This window comes from Etheostoma cragini, chromosome 19 (assembly GCF_013103735.1).
Source record: "Etheostoma cragini isolate CJK2018 chromosome 19, CSU_Ecrag_1.0, whole genome shotgun sequence".
Lineage (NCBI taxonomy): Eukaryota > Metazoa > Chordata > Actinopteri > Perciformes > Percidae > Etheostoma > Etheostoma cragini.
The window spans coordinates 5,687,010-5,705,004 of record NC_048425.1 but is presented as its reverse complement, the minus strand read 5'-3'; the positions used below and the strand labels follow the sequence as shown (position 1 = coordinate 5,705,004).

Below are 17,995 nucleotides of genomic sequence, written 5' to 3'. Positions count from 1 at the left end.
TTACCACAGAAGCAGGGCCGTTATGGGCTACTGTTTACAATAAGATGGTGCCAGTTTAAAATGAAAACCTAGAAAATAAATCCACGAAATAAAATTGAAGTAGACTACAGGTAAAACGGAGCCAACTTATTATGATTTCAGCCAAATGTAAACCCCAGGAGGCTGGTTTGGAGGAATTTTGTGCATTTCAGACTTCAATCACCTATTGTGGAAAAACACATGTTGCGGGAACTTTACGCATCATCACAGTGGAGTACACCAACTTTTAACTCTAACCACACAAAAAACACACACTCAAACGTGTGTGTGTGTGCGCGCGTGTGTGTGCGCGCGTGCGTGCCCGCGTGTGTGTGTGTGTGTGTGTGTGTGTGTGTGTGCTGGGGGGGACACTGAGCAGCCACTGTGTCCCTCATTAGTGCTGACACTAGGGGTGTTAATGGGAGGGCCTCAGCTTCCTGCTGCTGCTGTTGAGACGCTGGGCAGCAGCGGATTGGCTGAATAGAGTGTCCACAGTCGGGGCGTGAAACATCGCACTGAATTGTCATGATGTGTTATTGAAGCAGTTTTTAAGCGTGATTGAAAGGCTTTTTGTTGGCATTAGTGGACATTTCTTGTCATTGTGTTTTTATCTGTGTCGTTTTATATATATAGCCTATATATATATAAAATAGGCCTATATGTATATCATTTTTTTTAGAAAATGCAACATTCAAAGCTAATCATAAAAGGAAAGATGGAAGCTCTCAAAGTTTTTGGGTTCTTTTTAAGCGAGTCGTTCGCACAGTTTTCTTGTTTTTAGGTGACCGTTTGTGTTTGAGTTTTTTAGTTTGCTACTAAAGGTTTTTCCAGGTTTTCCTGCAAGTAATTTGATTTTCATGTTTAAATTATGGACTAATAAAGCAGCTCCATAATGACAAAGCGCGTTTATTGGCAGCATTTCTTCTGTTTCTTTCTTTTTTCTTTCTTTATTGCTTTCTATATCTGTCTGTCTGTCAATTTTGTTCTACTTATTTTAGGCTATTTCTGTTGTGCCTCTATTAAACGCTTTGATCTGTTTACGCACATTTACTGTTTTCTAAGCTTTCTGTTTTATAATATTTCTATAAATAGCGTCTGTAGGCATTTCACTGTACTGTTTTCCAGGTTTTAAAAGAGAGATGGTTTCCTCTGGTAAATGAGAAACTTTTTTTTCTTCCTGTAGTTCGTTTGGTTTAAAGCAAGATAGACTGCTTCATTTCAAAGCCATGCAAGGCACTGGAGCCTAGAATACCTTTGAATAAGCTTCTGGTTTAGATATAAGGTCAAGCTGGGGGGCTTTTTTCCACCACAATTCTGAATTAGATTTTGGAATTGCAATCGAAATATTAATTTGTAACTTGTAGAAATGATGAGAATTTGATTTCAGTTAAACTTTAAAATACCTTCTTTGACAACTAATAAACCTGTGGCATCCTTTCAAATTTCGTTGTTTATCATTGATCCCAACCACGAACTCTCATACCCACCACAGCATGGAACCTTACACTTGAACCCAAATTCTGACAAAAAATAAATATTATCACTTGCTATCAAATCAAAAGAGAATATATATATATATATATATATAGATAGATAGATAGATAGATAGATAGATAGATAAATGTGACTGGCCTCTTTATCAGTGACTGAACCACACATACAAATTACAATAATATGGGAGCTTGTATCATAAAGTGTTTTTTAACAGTGTTTGTGGATTTGGTCTTTGACCCATAATGTAACTCCCGTTACTGTGGTCAGGTATTCAAACGGATCACGCAATGAGGCATCAGACATTGGAAACACACACACACACACACACACACACACACACACACACACACACACACACACACACACACACACACACAAATGTGAGAATATATAAATAATGAATGTGTCCGGCCAAGACGCACAGAATTAGGCTAAACATGTAACCTAAATGACAGGACTTGCCTACTACTACTACTACTACTACTACTATTACTACTACTAATTTCCAAATTTATTTCTGGCGAGTTTGACGCAGCTTTTGTGGTATTTTCGTCTTAGAAAGGACAAAAACAGTGACTTTTTCATGGAAGCACAGGAACACTGAACACATATTCTCTTGATAAAAGCTCAGTCAACAAAGACCTCAGCGTTCAATAAACCGGACAAATGAGAATACATTTTAGAAAACAGGTTATTAAAAGCTTAGCCTGTACAAAGCGGATACAACTGCAGAGACACTGATATTGGTCTGGAAATAAACTGATCTACTGCTTATCTTTCGCGACCTTCTTCAGAACTAACAAAAACATTAATGACACTAATATATTTGTCAGTAATTATTTCTATTACTCTAGCCTACAGTTTCAGTACCATCCCCCAACACTGATGCATGACCATCGTTTGAACCGCGCAGAGTTCATATATCCAACATTCATGTCGTCGATCACACGCAAATAATTCCAAGTCGGCCTAGGTCCACATTTGAGATTTAAATACGTCGAAACCCGTGGAACTTATTTTTGAGCTGCTTCGTTGTGAGAGGAAACTGACAACACTTGTGCGATCAGTTATCACAATGCGCCACGCGTTACTGAGTAATCCGTTACCACCTCGGAGCTCTCCCTTCATCCCGGCAGGTGGCTCCCCGATACAGGGTAGGCTAACAAGAGCGCACACACACACACACACACACACACACACACACACACACACACACACACACACACACACACACACACACGAAAGCCCCTGCTTCATTACCCTTTATGATCAGTTTCCTCATGGATGGTCACAGATTATACAGGTGGATGCTTCCGCTGGTATTTTCAACGTATGTTTTCTGTACATGGAAGAGGATCATTCAAATATTATTTCTAGGACTTAGAAAACTGGCTGAATCTACTGTAAATGACCACAGAGAATCCTTTAACTGCTGTTTTCCCTGTTTAGTTCTATGTAAATTGCACCTTAAAACAACAAAATCTAATGCACCTTTTCATCTCAAACTTATTTTTAGTTGTTTAGATCGATTAGATCAGTAATTTGGAGGATATTACTCCTGTTTCTTTTACATTTACATGACAACCACTGACTACTTATGTGTCAAACCTCTCCTATTTTTGCACGAAAAAGACACACAGTCGTGGACATGTCCAGGCTGGAGATTTTGGGACACATGCTGTGTTGTCACTTTCAGCTCTTCCACAGTCCTCCTGAGTTGAGTACAGCTGATGTACGGTATACACGCTGCCAGAGTATCAGTGCATTGTTGTTTGCAGCCCTTCCATGGGAAGTGTATTAGTTTAATGGTCTTTGGGCTGTGTTAAACTGATTTTTAATCCTGCAGGAAATAGGAGTGAGCGCAGAGATGGACTCATGTTTAATCTTTAATTTAATGCTGGGTGAACAATGCACAAATTTGAGCAGGTATTTGCATTTTTTTTTTATTTTTGTTTATGCCCGAGCACACAATTAAAATGGATTTTGATTTGATGTATTTCTGCTTTAAAGCGGATGAATGGTCGGGATGAAACATAGGAAGGAACTGTTAAAAATGTGTTTTAAAATGTTACAAATGCCTTGCACTTAATATTTATCTGTAACAAATATAAAGTTGTAAAATATAATTAGTTTTAACCAGGACAGGTTTCGTCTTTTTAGAGAAGGACACTAATTTGAAAATCCCCCAAAAAACACCACAATTCTTATCATTTTGTAATAAAAGAAATGATGCTATAGCAATGGGTACTGGCAGATTTTTATTATTTTCTATGATACAGCTACCTGCTGCTAAACAGTGGACTAATTATGAAATGTACGCTACTTTGCAGAAAGTTACGAGTTCAGGATGTTAAAATGTAAGTGCATGAATACTTTGTAATTTCTGGAGAGATTTATTCAACATTATCAAATCGGTGTGATTTCTAAGCTCACAGAACATTTCTTATTTAAAATAACCTAACCAGGTTGAATTGGTTGAATTCCCCTTTTAAAAAAGTATTAGTGACTTTAATGTGCGTAACTAATAAGAATGATTGAAATATAATGCAATGTGCAATGTAATATACTGTAAACAAACACATTCACAACTGTGTGTGTGTGTGTGTGTGTGTGTGTGTGTGTGTGTGTGTGTGTGTGTGTGTGTGTGTGTGTGTGTGTGTGTGTGTGTGTGTGTGTGTGTGTGTGTGTGTGTGACCTCACTTTCCTGTTAACACTCTCAGCAGTTCACACAGAGTTGAGCTCCTGTGTAGGGCTTTAAAACACAGCAGGCTCTTAAACTCTTCTTGTTTTTATCGCAGCCTCACTCAAGTCATTGTAGATCTATTTATGGAATGAGGAAAAGCTTAACAACTTGAGCTGCAATCCACAATTGTATTGAGAAGCTGTTGCTGTTATCAAACAGCAACCGATTTTCTAGTGTCCACACACTTGACATACACTCTGGTTAATTTCAGTGTCTGAAACTTCAACTTTATGATTTGAGAACGAGTAAACTGAAACGACGTAGCCTACCTGCTGTTGAAATAGAGATATGTACATTTCATAGGTCTCTGGTCTCTGGATTGGGCCATTGGCTCACACATTCTGGCAAGAAAACCAAAGACGAGAAACCATATGAATCATATGAATGTTGTCATCAGAAAGCATACTGAAGCATACTTCAAAAGCTAACCTTTTCGGATTTACCCACCGAAAAAAACACATTTGATTTGATGACCAGTAACTGACCTCCGACAGGTGTGCAAAGTCATTTGAGATCAGTGTCACACTTCTGTTCTGCCTGCTGTCTCTTCTCTCCACTCTTTGATACCAAACAGCCTGCAGAGTTTAGTGGTGGGTGTGAAAACTTATAAATGATGTTGCTGTCTTCTATTGTTTATCCTTAAACCACAGAGGGAAGTTAGAGGTCAGTGCTGGCCACAGATCAGGAACCCTGGAGCTGGTATTGTCTTGCTTGAATGTAGTTTTTTTTAACCTGTATATAATTTTTGAGTATCTTGAAAGGTAATCTATAAATACAATGTATTAGTAGTAGTACTATGAGCACTTGGGCAGGGTGAAGAAGAGAGTCAGGCTCTATGAAAACTAGGTGACCTGAAACCTGGTTAATCTAAATTCCATGTTAAGAAGTTCCACCTGATTGTGCAACTGGTTTAAATCTATTAATCAAGCAATGTATACACGTTTATTTATTGTTTTAGTGGTATATTGACAAAGGAGTAGGTTTGGAAACTAAAAGATCTTTCTTCCCTCTCAAAAGACAATAAAGACTCAGTTTGGTACCACGTAGTGTAGGAAATCTGTGTTTTCCTCCGCAGACTGACGCGAGAGGAGACAAGATGACACGTGTGTTTATGTGTCTACGTACAGTGAATGTCTTCGTTGTGTGTATTGTTCTCCATGATGGCCCAGACAGACGGTGTCCGGCCACTTGTCTGGAGCGTAGAGGACCCGGCCAGTACGTATAGCTGTGCAGATGTAGCAGAGAGGAGATGGCACAGAACGGGGATTGTCCAAACACTCAGAATAGAGAAAGAGATCGGAAGTGACGCAGACAGAGAAACACTTGTTGCTTTGTACTTTCAGTTAAAATGTTTAGTGTTTGAAGCAACAAACTCTTTCCTCTTTACTCTGTGGTAACCTGAAGCGAGAGCATAGTCCTCAGAATGGGAACTTTTGTCTACTCGCTGATGGTCAGAAAGAAACCCGCTAATCTAATCAGTTGATTAGATAATCAGAAGGAAATAATAGCAATTACGTCTGTATTTGCCTCTGTCCTTAATCACTCTCTCTCAGATTAAATTTACTTGTTAAATCTGTGTCTGTCTGTCTGTCTGTCTGTCTGTCTGTCTGTCTGTCTGTCTGTCTGTGTGTGTGTGCGTAAATGAGAGAGAGGGAGAGAGTGAGAAACAATTACATCATCCTTGGCCACACACACACAAACTAATGGAAGACCATCTAATCTTTAAACAGCAAAATTGGATAAAAGAGGTTTTTACTTTTTCACACACCGTCCGGTGAAGAGGGACGTACAATCCTTTCCATGTGTTTAACAAAGCAGCAAATGCACATCAACACTGACCTAAAAGCAGTTATTCATCCTGAAAAATGAATGATGAAAGTATTTTTGGCAAAGCGTACTAGCATACTTTAGTCAGATAAATATTATTTTAGAGCAATTGTAGGTGTAAAAACCTTGGTCTTATTATTCATACACACAAATACAGCAGACAAATATAAGAAAGAAACCGTTTTCTCAGCTTTTCTCTCTATGATCTATATAAAGTTATAATACTGTAAATAAAACACGTTCAGTGGATTCACAGATGTATACATGTGAGTCTGGACGATAGGTACTTTATAGTAATTACTATTGGGTACTGAAGGGGCTTTTGGTTCTGACTGTTTGATTTATTCTAGATATTGTTAATTGTTATTTAAGTAGCATTTTGTTTTACAAATACAATTGTTAGATAAGTAAAGCATGCGGTAATTTCCATTGAAATGCAGCTGAGTATAAATTACTATAAAGAAACAGAAATATTTAACTTGAGTAAATGTATTTGGTTACTTTTGACCACTGCCTAAATCATAAATTAAAAACCCTTATACTTTTTGGTTCAGGTAACAGGGAAAAAAAGTCAGAAAGAGCAATACAGGATGGATTGATCTTCCATAACAGACGGGTATGCAATAGATATTGTATGTACAGACATTAAATATAGGGACAGGAGTCCTCAAAATGAGGCAGTTGAATTGTGAAAATTTTAAAATCTCAGTGTCTGTATTTTGCCAGCTGTGACAAAAAAATCAAATATATTTCCAAAAAGAACAAAAGAAAAAAGCCATTGTGACGAAGGTGATTTGAGTGACTGCGGGGTGACATGCAAGGAAAGTCATGGACCACATTCAGACCCCTGCTGATTTCTTCGCTGAATGAGTGTAGTACATCTCTGACATTACAGTATGAGAAATGAGGAGGTAAAGGCTGTTCTCTAAACCTGGTGGGGTTCACTCAGGCGTGTTGTATATGGGGGGGGGAGAGGGGGGAATGGGCATAGGACAGGAGGGGAGGGGTGGATGGCGAGAGAAAAAGAGGTGGGCCTTATAACAGTCCCAAGTGCTTTTGTGCTAAGGAGGATTAGGCAGCCATATCTACTAGCGATTCTATAAGACGGGGTTAACCCCTGGCTGAACCTGGCTGGACATGTGCTGCAGTGATGGAGGACCAGATCGGGGTTATAAGGTGATGGGGGGGGCTTCGAGGTCTAGGATTCAGGTAAAATGTGATGGTGCAGGTGATATTGCGCTATTTGAGGCAGGTTGGAAGTATAATCGGATGCGTTGATGAAAGAAAAGCATGGAGGTGAGAATTGGACAAAAATCGGACTAATTGTTATCGTATATTGGAGTGTGGATGTGTACTAAAGGTTTTTTGTTTTTGCACTTATGTCCTTTAGGTGACTGCTGTTGTATGTGCTGTGCTTTCACAGCCATTCCACCTGTACTGAAATTGATTCAAACATCCTGACTGTGTGGTAATAAAAGAAACTTGATCTTTAGACTGTTTTCAGCGTGTGGATGCTTGACATGTTTGTTAAAAAATGACTGGAAGAGCAGAACCAGGTTATAGCTCATGAAGTGACCATTTGCGATCTTTGGTTCGTAATCCTAATGCTGATAGATTAAAAACAAAAGTGCACAGTTTCAGCACGTACATTGTCTAAATGCTGCTTTCAAACCATCTCTACAATGCCAGAGATAGAATACTAAATACCACTTTATTCCTTCAAAATCCCACTGGAGATGTACATTTCAGCACAATCTTCCACAATCTTATTTGGATCCATTAGCTTCTTCAGCATTGGCTAAAAGCTATTCTTCCTACAATCTGTCGTGTGACAATACACTTCATGACATCGCATTACACACCATACACACATATATTATACAACATTTTAAAATACAAATCTTATTTAAATTTCACAGTTCAGGCAATTAATGAAAAAGAAAAGACATTGTGCTACTCTAAATAGATCTATTTTAAGTGATAAAATATAACAGAAAGCCCTGTAACAGACTCTCTCTTGGTAGGTATTACAATTTCTTTGAAGGTAATATGTCCTAAGTGATTTTTTTAAAAACCATACTAAGTGTTTTGTTGTTTGACATGCATACACATATTTACATTTTTTTTAAAACTTTCTATCTATCTGCTTCGTTTCCTTCTATTTACATTAAACCGTCAAACTACACATAGTATATTAGACCTGGAACTATGCATTCAGTATACAACACTACTACCTCCAGTCCTTTTTGTATACATTAAATATATTTATTTTAAATTGTCTCTTAAAATTGGTCATTGTTGTACATTTTTTTGTTCCATGTTCAATTCCCCCAAGAGAAAGAATTTAGTGCAACAGTGGTGAGGAAAAACCTCCTTTCAGGGAGAAACCTCGGACAGACCCAGGTGTTGGTATACTGTGTCTGAGGGTGCCGGTCAGGGGCGTGATGAACACTGGCAATTCCAGTCACAATAAAGATAATATGACTAGAAATAGTAGTTGTAGTAATTTATGGCATAGCAGGGTGTTACAGGGCATAGCAGTGGGGCGTAGTAGGGCATTGTTATTTCTTTTAGTTGGATTAAAAGTGGTTTATTTGAAGGATGAATATAGGTTAAGTGTTTGTATGCCAGTATGAAGGAACATTACAATGTGTACAATGAACTTTTTAATAGGTCTTTGGTTTCATACAGTATTGTAATGGATTTGGATATTTTGGCCATTACATGATATATATGTGGCTTTCTAACATCATTTTTCATTGATTATTACTCCCAGGAATTTAAGTTTTTACATTTTCCATTTCATTGTTATTTATCATAATTCTTTTGTGGACATTTATTGTGATATTGACAAAAAATATAAATGTTGTTTTGCTAGTTTATTTGCATCAAACCAGCTCTTTATCTTTTTCTATTCATTTTTCACTGTATCCAAGAGTTGTTCCAGATTTTCCCCAGAACAGATTAAATTAGTGTCATCAGCAAATAAAATGGTTTAGTGGGACGGACAGAAATTGTCTTACTTCATATTAAAACACGGATTAACCGACTTGAGTGACTTTAAGCCATCAAATAGTTAAAAAACCCAGGAAATGTTATGACTTTGAACCAAATTTAGCTTGAAGTCTGCATCTTGATGTGTACGTTTACCTAAATAATTCTTTGAATAGTCTCTTAAATTCCTAAATATTTGTTTTTTAACAAGTTGAAAAAGATATTTTTAATGTATGCTTTCAACAAAGTTAGACAAATGTTAGACGACTACTGTAGTTTTGTCATGTTGTCCTAAGTGACAACAGATGTGTTTAATGTTGTACTTGGTCTCTCACAAATGAAAAAGAACAATAAAACACATTTTCTGTGAGGTCAACATGCCTTTTTTTTCTTGAATCACTGGTCCGTCAAATGGAAGTTAAAGTTAAATTCACCAACAGTCCCCAGTCTTCATTAAAAAAAGGCAATCATTTAAATTGTAAATTATTTGTACTGGCCCCGTTAAAATAATCTCTAAGAGTTTTGAAAAAAGGCTTACATGTCGATCCATCACACACAATTGAGTAAGTCATTGGTTCAGCCTATTACTTTTTGGTTTCTTCAATAATGGCGACCACTGGTCTGTCACGTACATTGCCATTGGTGCATTACATTGTGTATAGTTAGTATCCACCGGTCTGGTACAGGCAGCTGAATGGACGCTGGTCTGCCTGGTAAATTCTCCGTGGAAAAGAGTTTTCATTGTGCTGCGGCTCATCACATGCCTGAGATCAGGGGGTCTGAGCAGGGTCACATAAGGGAAAGCAAGCTGCTGGAGGGGTCACAGAAAGTGTGAAAGACTCTCCAAGTGTCCTTCTTAAAGACTTTACCGTCACAATCGCTCTGTAGCATTATCGGCATTATGCAACCGGGCACCAGAGCGTTATATCACATTAGATGTTTAGTTAATGCTCCCCATCGTCGTAGTTTAGATCAGTTCAGCTTTACTGCATCGGAGTAAAGTGATTAAAAATAGATATAAGTAAACAAGTTACAGAATTATAAAAACATCTAAACACACGAATGTTGTCTTTATTCCAACTTGGCTTGTGTTGGGGCAGTGCTTAGCTAATTTATTGTATGGACACATATAGATAGCCAGTTGATCAGTACACTAGGTCTTGATCTAGCTTAACCTTTCTACCTCTAGCCCAGTTTGTGGCGCTCCTGTTGCAGCTGTCTGGATTCACAGTGCAGGCCTCTGATTGGCTGACCTATGCACGACTGGCCTGTGTTTTCATGCATGCCAGCCTGGTCATCTCTCCCTGACCTTGAATATACATTGCCCTGCATACTTTTACCCCCATGCTCTTATTTTGATCCCCTACCTTGTGTCTCGTTGTCCTCATCCTTCATCTAGTCTGGTGACGTCCCTTCTCCCTCTGATTTTGTATTCTTGCTTTACTGCTGCTGCTACTTCTTGCTTTCTTTATTTGACAAATTTTAATATTTCAATCAGATAAGAGAGGCAGTTTCACATGAGAGTAAGTGAAGAAGTGTGAGGTTTTAGATGAATGCCTCCACTTACACAGTGAGGTAGCCTAATTGATTTTTAATAATTTGAAACATTTGTTTTTACATTTTGAACGTTTTAAATGATTTTGTCATTTCTTAACACTAGCACTAATTGGCATATGCTCACAAGCATAACTTATACCTTTCCCTGGATTTATCAGCATACAATTAAGTGTTATTTGGGAAGTAAACTTTGTTTTCATAGTCAGCACAGTAACAAAGTGCTTATCATGCACAAACATCAATACCTTATGACACAATAAAACAATGGTTATACATGGAGAATCAAAACAAAAAGGGGAACTTGTCCCTCTGTACCAGCTGACACATGATTTGTCTTGGTGCAGGACAAGAAGCCAAACCATGGAAGGCTTTAAAAGTAATTAATAAGTCTTCATTTTAATTCTAACATTGTGGCACATCAAATTGATTGCTAAAAACCCATATTCTTAAAAATTCTTAAAACCCCACATTATTAACAATTAAAATTATCTCCCTGCTCTTCTCTTATGAATATACTGTATACATATTTAAACCACTCTTTACACATATGTTCTTAATGGTATGCTGACACAATTTCTCGGTCTTGAACTGATTTAAAATAATATTCCTTTTATTGTGATCAACTGTTCATTAGGATTTCACACAATTCACGCAGAGCGGCACAGACATGTTTAAACAACTATACTGTCATAAAGATGCAAAGTGAGAGGAAAGAAGGAAAGAAAAAAATCTTTGTTCACCTCTCCTGCTGCTTTGCAATTCATATCACTATCAGTACACAGCCTTCTCTTTACGATGCAATTTACATCTAGAAATGAACTCGTTCTAAAGCTGTCTTAAATGACAAGTCTGGTGATAATATATATTCTTCAAATTGTCAAAAACTCCCATAAAAGGACTAAAACTAACAACGACTAAGCCAAAGCCTGATGTCTCCTAGTCCTTTATGCCACAGAGCTCAATGGTTCAAAAACTATTAAAAAGACATCAATGTGTCACACCATTGCACTTGGTGGCATGTTCCTTTATTACAATGAACTCGAGCACTGTAATTTATTTGAGTCACTCTTACATACATTGTTCTGCTGGTACAAATACTCACTTGAGCACTGAATGTGTATTCATGCACAAGGTAAAATAGTCTTCAACAAATGCACTATTTACACCTGCGAGTGATGTTTCCTAAAGGATTACAGTGCCAAGCTGACCAGGAAATAACTGAGCCCTAAAATTAAAACGACATAATATATTTTTAAACATTTACACCTTCAGTAGGAATCAATGAACTCCGTGCTGAGGACCACAGACAGGGCAGGGTGGGAGACAGAAAAACACCAGATATAATGGCAGCTGTTCCCTCGTTGTGTTGGGGAGACACCGCAGGCAAAACAATCAGTTTTCAATTTTGTGTTTTTTTACTTCCAAAGCATTTCTTCTTTCACACTATTGGGGGAAAAAATCCAAAATAAACATTTAGATGTTTATATTAGTACACTTTTTGTGTTTGCACCTGCACATTTCTCCTAACATTAGATAATGCCTAATTTGCATATTTAAACATACCATTTCAGAAAACTGTTTTTTAACTGGGGAAGTTTCATGTTGATATCGGTTAGTTAATTTTACCTTGTTCACCTGTAATGTCTTGCAAAAAGTCCGGAACTTTATTATCCATATCTTTTAAAGGTTGTTTTCTCGAAATGGGGTTTTCTCATACTCTGAGCCAGAAATCTCCACTATGGCGGTTAACACCATATTCTGATTCCTGCACTGATAAAAGGAGATACCCAAAATCCCCTCTGAAAGAACTTTTGACTCTAATGTGTCAACAAAATGAGGCTTTTTACAATGTTCAGTTTTCTCTCTTCTGGAAATGCATGCAAAGTAGCGCATATTTAACAAGATACTGCTTAATATCCATAATTAAACATAAACTTACAGAAAACTTGTAATACAGAAGATATTTGTCTTAATGTAAGTAATCAACTGGGGAAGTTTCATGGTGATATCTATTAGTTATTGTTTTTAAATTCCTATTTACCTGGGGTGTCTGCCCTTAAATCAAAATCAAATCAATCAACATTTGACAAAAAGACTGTGAAAAGAGGACAATCATTACTCAACATTGATCTAAATGCAAAATGACATGGATATTTGCTACACTCAGCTCAGTCCTAACCTCCTCACCCAGCTCCCCCCCCCATGCCCTGGCCGTGCCCTGGTAGGCCCAAGCGCCGCAGGGCGGGGTGCAGAGGGCAAAGCCCGGGCAAATGCAGGTCACACCAGATCCAGATCTCCCTTTTGTAATCTCTCGCCTGGCTTTGAACCCTGGATCCCATTAAAAAAGGATTTACATCCAATAGTGTAGATGTACTAAAGGCAGCTTTGCTTTCTGCTCTTCTCATCATTTTCCCCCACTACTAAAATCCCTGTAAAACACCAGCAAGCGTTTTTTTTTTTTTAAGACCGAGCCACGCCCACTGCAGGTAGAGGGAGGGATTGGTTGGGAGTTTCATCTGTAGTAAAAGCTTTTGAAGGGATGTGGGTGTTTGGCAGGCGGTGGCACATGAGTAAAATGCAGAAACAGAGATGAGACAGAGTGAGCTAACGCATAAGAAATATAAAGCAGCTACACAGAGATTGTTTCTGCTGCATATCCCTCCATCGCCCCACCTCAATCTCTACTATGCCTCCTTCTGTGCTTGGTTAGGTATGATACAGTATGTTGTGATATTGGGCTATATGTAAATAAAATGGACTTGACAGTAAGACTTGCTGGCGTCAGTATGGCATCAGTATTCCGAGCTGGTGGATTCTCTCCGATCCTATTATTTCTGTCGTGAGCTGAAACGATGATCTCCCTCACTCCAGCTGCCTGTCTAGCTTTTTTAGAGTGCAGTGATACTATAGTTATTACTAGTCAGCCCAATTATCTCCACACAATCAACAGCAAACGTCGGCTTAAAAGTTATGCCATCCAGTTAGCTGAGCTCCTTGTCACTCCGGTGTTGTACAAGATAAACTGGGGTCATTCCGCACGAAGGGGCTTCAGACCTGTAATCAGTGTTTGTCTTCTTTATGTGTAGCCACGTTTTCCTACCTGTACAAAGGTTTTTAGTTGCTTTAGCTGAGTTAAATAATTTTTTTTTAACTTGTTGTTTTGCCAAAGTTTTAAATGTGACTGGCTTGTTTGTTGGCTTGTGTTGTTGAGGCTCAATAAAATTAGGGAATTTCCAAATTGACAATCCTGTTGAAAGTGGCAAGCCTTCAGCCTTCACCCAGGTTACTTTGAGCAATATTTCATAGCTCCAAAGAAAGCTTTAGAGGCAGACATTTGAATGGTGTCCCTAAGGTCACAAAACACCTTAACATTTAGTTTTTTGCAATTAGGATTACATTTGAGAGGCTTTCAGCCACAAACGTGCACACAGGCAGAATTTCTAAAAGGTTTCTCCTCACAGTTTTTGTAGCACAATTAATGTTTGCCAAAAACATGTGAAAGAGACAAGAAAGGTAGTTGGAAAGGGTTATAGAGTGAAGTCAATGTTTAGTTGTACCGGTCTAACCCTAATACTAATTAAAAAGCAGCCACAGATCAGACTAAAAGAACTAACTCACAGTGTGTTTGAAGATTCTTTGAAGTGTGTGACTGTTGTGTGTTTGAGACACACGTGACCTCTGTAAGTCAGTCTGTGTGCGTTTGTGTGAGTGCGTGCGTGTGCGTGCGCGCTCACACCGTCCGACTGTGTTTGCATTGTACATTCATACAGGCTTTATACATTGTTTGTGTGTGTTTTCATGTGTAGTCTGGCTGTTGTGCAATCAACAAAAGATTATGAAACTTTCACAGGCTTACACATTTCTGCTGTCACAGGAGTTTCCCTTTAAGTTGTCTGCTGTCAATCCCCACTTATAAGGGATTACATTAATGGATTTCTACGAAAAATTGCGTAGAGGCTGATGGAAAGTCTGTTGTAGGAAACTTACGCAGTACACATGCAGGTGTGGAAGAGTGGAAATGAATGGAGAGATAAACATGTTTATAAGGTGGTGTACCTGTAAACAAACATGTACATTGTGCTTCAGGACATTAATCCTTTTAAGCATTTCTTTTGCTTGTTTATTATCTTCATTGACATATTTAACAATTCAAATCAACAGCACAACAATAGAATTTTCTAGTTTTCAGGTGTAATTGAACTAACCAATCAGAAGCTCAAAAGATAAATAATATCATTTTGGATTTATTAAAAATGAAAAGAAAAATGATGCCAAACTAAGATCATTGATTCCCGCTACTCATTGTGACAATTTGCTGCTTTTCTCGGTTTTAAAACTGCAGGTTGAGCATGTTCAAGCTGGGACAGTTGGTGGAACAAATCAAGAGGCATTACGTGGAGCTTTAGGAATTTGTGACGTTGGTTGTTTTACTATTTTCTAATTCTTGAAGGGACTTTAAATTTGAGAAAATCATCTGCAGATTACCAATAGTATGTAGAAAAAAATGAAAGATTGTCTGCATAACTGGTGAGTTTGCTCTGTCACAAACAGGGTTTCACAAAATAGCTTCAGTATCTGTACTGAATTTCTAAGGTTAATCTTGGACAGTGATGATTTATACTCTTGTCACACATCCCAAAAAATCACCACATCACTACATCAAGGACAAAAAAGTAATTAAGTCTTAAATTTCCCCCCCAGTTTACTTGTTTCTAATCTTGTGAGGTGAGGATGATACTGTAGTGGGTCTGTAGTGAAATACATCATATACATTTTTCACGTGTGTGACTCCTCTCAGAGGTGGCTCTCCGTGCAGCGACCTTCTGTGACCCCAGTGGGCCCTCCAATCAACATCCCGCATAGCCTTGACTTTTCCTCACGCTATACATTAAAGCTGCGGCTGCAATCCATCAACTAAACACGGCGAACAAGGCCGGGCAGAGTTCACCGAGCAGTCCTCAATCTGGTGGCGCGATGGGTGCAGATGTTTTTTTCTTAGTTTTTATTTTTATTTTACATTTTCACATCTTTGATTTTTGGGCCATTTGCTTGCTTCTGTTCTCCGTTTTCAGATTTTTGCACACAAAGAATACTTAAACATCTTTCTATTTTCTCTATCGGGACCTAAAGTTACGACTCTGCTGTATAGCTTTACTATCACTGCCCGTCCCCATATGTAGGCTACATTTCTGGCCTATTAGAGCCTTGAAGTGTGGGAGAAGTTAAAGTGCATGGGACCCATCAGGATCTAAGAAAAACAACAGAGTTGATCCAATGGCTGTTACCAGGAGATAACAGCATCTTTGCTTGTTCTGCACGCATTTATGCGTTTATGACTGGTTTGCTGCTAAGGTGTTGCATGCTCTCACTGCTTACAGCCGTGAGCTCACAGAGCATGCTACTGCATAGATATGCATCAAGCAGCAATGTCTCAAATAAGTCAGTTACTGTACATATGTGTTCAGAATGTACAAACTATTGGGCATGTAAAGAGGATAACTTCACGATGAGTTAGTGACACATTAGTGATCTGCGCATGTTATAATGTTACAAAGAAGAAAACAGTGTGAATGGTTCATGAGTTATAATCACATTTAGCTGTAGAAGCTTTGTTCAGTCATTATTTTAATATAAATAGCGCTTAAAAATGTATTCGTTGTTCCGTGATGACAAACCTTTGTAAAGTTTAATGGCTCTTTCATTTCTGATTTGACTGATTCTAGTGGTGACAAATAGTTTAGTACAACAATGATGATCTTTCCTCCTGGTTGTTGCAGGTCAAGGTCTGGTTCCAAAATCGACGGACCAAACAGAAGAAGGACACCACCAAGGATTCAGACAAACGCTCCTCCTCCTCAAACGAGTCGTTGGCTACCTGCAACATCTTGCGCCTCCTGGAGCAGGGCCGCCTCCTATCGGGCCCCGTCCCGCCACCTAACGCCCTCCTGGGACCCCGACATCCATCAAACGGCTCCCTGTTGGGCAGCCCAGGCGGAGGCTCTTCCACCTCTCCGGGGATCAGCAGCAGCACTCCTCCCAATTCCCTACCAGGGGGGACATTTGGGATCTCACTGCCCTCTCTGGGTGGCACCTCACCGCGGTTGGGCGTCCCACCGCCGCACTCCCTCTGCTTCTCCATGCCGCTGCTGGGGGGCGCTCATCATGAACTGACATCCGCCTACGGCTGCGGTTCATCAGCTTTTGAGCCGTACATGCGGCTGGACAGGAAGGAGGCAGATCTGGGAGGGAAGAAGACAGTTTCTTAAGTTATCTGTCTTAAGTTAGGACACCAGGGTACAAGAACTTGTCTTTGTAAAAGCGATTCCGCTCAGTCTGCAGCCTGTTTGACACTTGAGCTTCAGCAGATGGGAACGAAAGCAACCTGGATCATGAGAAACAGGAAGAGACCAAGTTGAGCAGAGCGCCATTTTGAGCCACAGCACTGTGGGACACACTGACACAGAAAAGGACGTGATGTGATGGAGGCTCTCCCACATAAAAAAAAAACTTGTGAATTTTTACAAAAATACTGTGTGTGTGTGTGTGTGTGTGTGTGTGTGTGTGTGTGTGTGTGTGTGTGTTGCGTGAACCCTGACAGACAGATGTTGTTATCATCGCTCTCTTTGCAGTGGTTTCAAGTGGCTCTTCACTTTTTGTCCTGTTAGTTTGTGTGTGTGTGTGTGTGTGTCTGTGTGTGTGTGTGTGTGTGTGTTGTTCTCTCTATACAGGCCTTCATTTACTGTTCAGGAAAAAAAACTTGACATGGATAGTTTAGACGGAATCACCATCTGAACAAAAATAGAGTGGTATTTTGAAGAAAGCAGTTTGTACACAGTTGAGTACATATTCGTATACAAGTGGCCATGTTTGACCTTAGTTGATGTGCTTTCACAATATGGAAGAAACACTGAAAAGAAGATAAATTGTAGCATATTAATATCAATCTGTTTGGTGTCCAGCAGTAGTTTTTGTAAAATCTTTATTTGGTTGTGTTTGTGTATATAACAATTTGTGGTAGGATCTGAACAAATGGTGCAGAAATCACATATCTAGATCTGAAAGTTTAATATAAAAGATCATGAGAAGAATAGTTTAGTGAAAAAGCTGGTTAGACTCTGCCAAAGCATTTATGGATTAGGTTTGGATGGATGCACTTGTGTCCTCCAATCACTGAAGCAAGTCTAGGTCAAACAAGGAAATGATTTTTAAACCCAGATTCACTTTTCAATCTTTGATTTACAGAAATGTCTGAAAAGAGAAAAGCAGAAGTTATGGGGCAATTTTCGTTTATAGAACCAAACTTGTGTAGGCTGGAAATGAAAGCCGCCTCTTCAAGGAGTCATTATGTCTCAGTCAACACTT

General features: G+C 38.8%; 1 protein-coding gene across 1 annotated transcript in view; it reads left to right on the top strand.

Moving 5' to 3' along the window:
• The window catches only part of vax2 (ventral anterior homeobox 2), a 23,230-nt gene extending 6,045 nt beyond the window's left edge, over positions 1-17,185 (top strand). Inside the window, exon 3 of the mRNA XM_034856260.1 lies at positions 16,411-17,185. Coding sequence (XP_034712151.1) covers positions 16,411-16,899 — 489 coding nt within the window. The 3' untranslated portion in view covers positions 16,900-17,185. The remainder of the gene's footprint in view (positions 1-16,410) is intronic.
• The last annotated feature ends 810 nt before the right edge of the window (positions 17,186-17,995 follow it).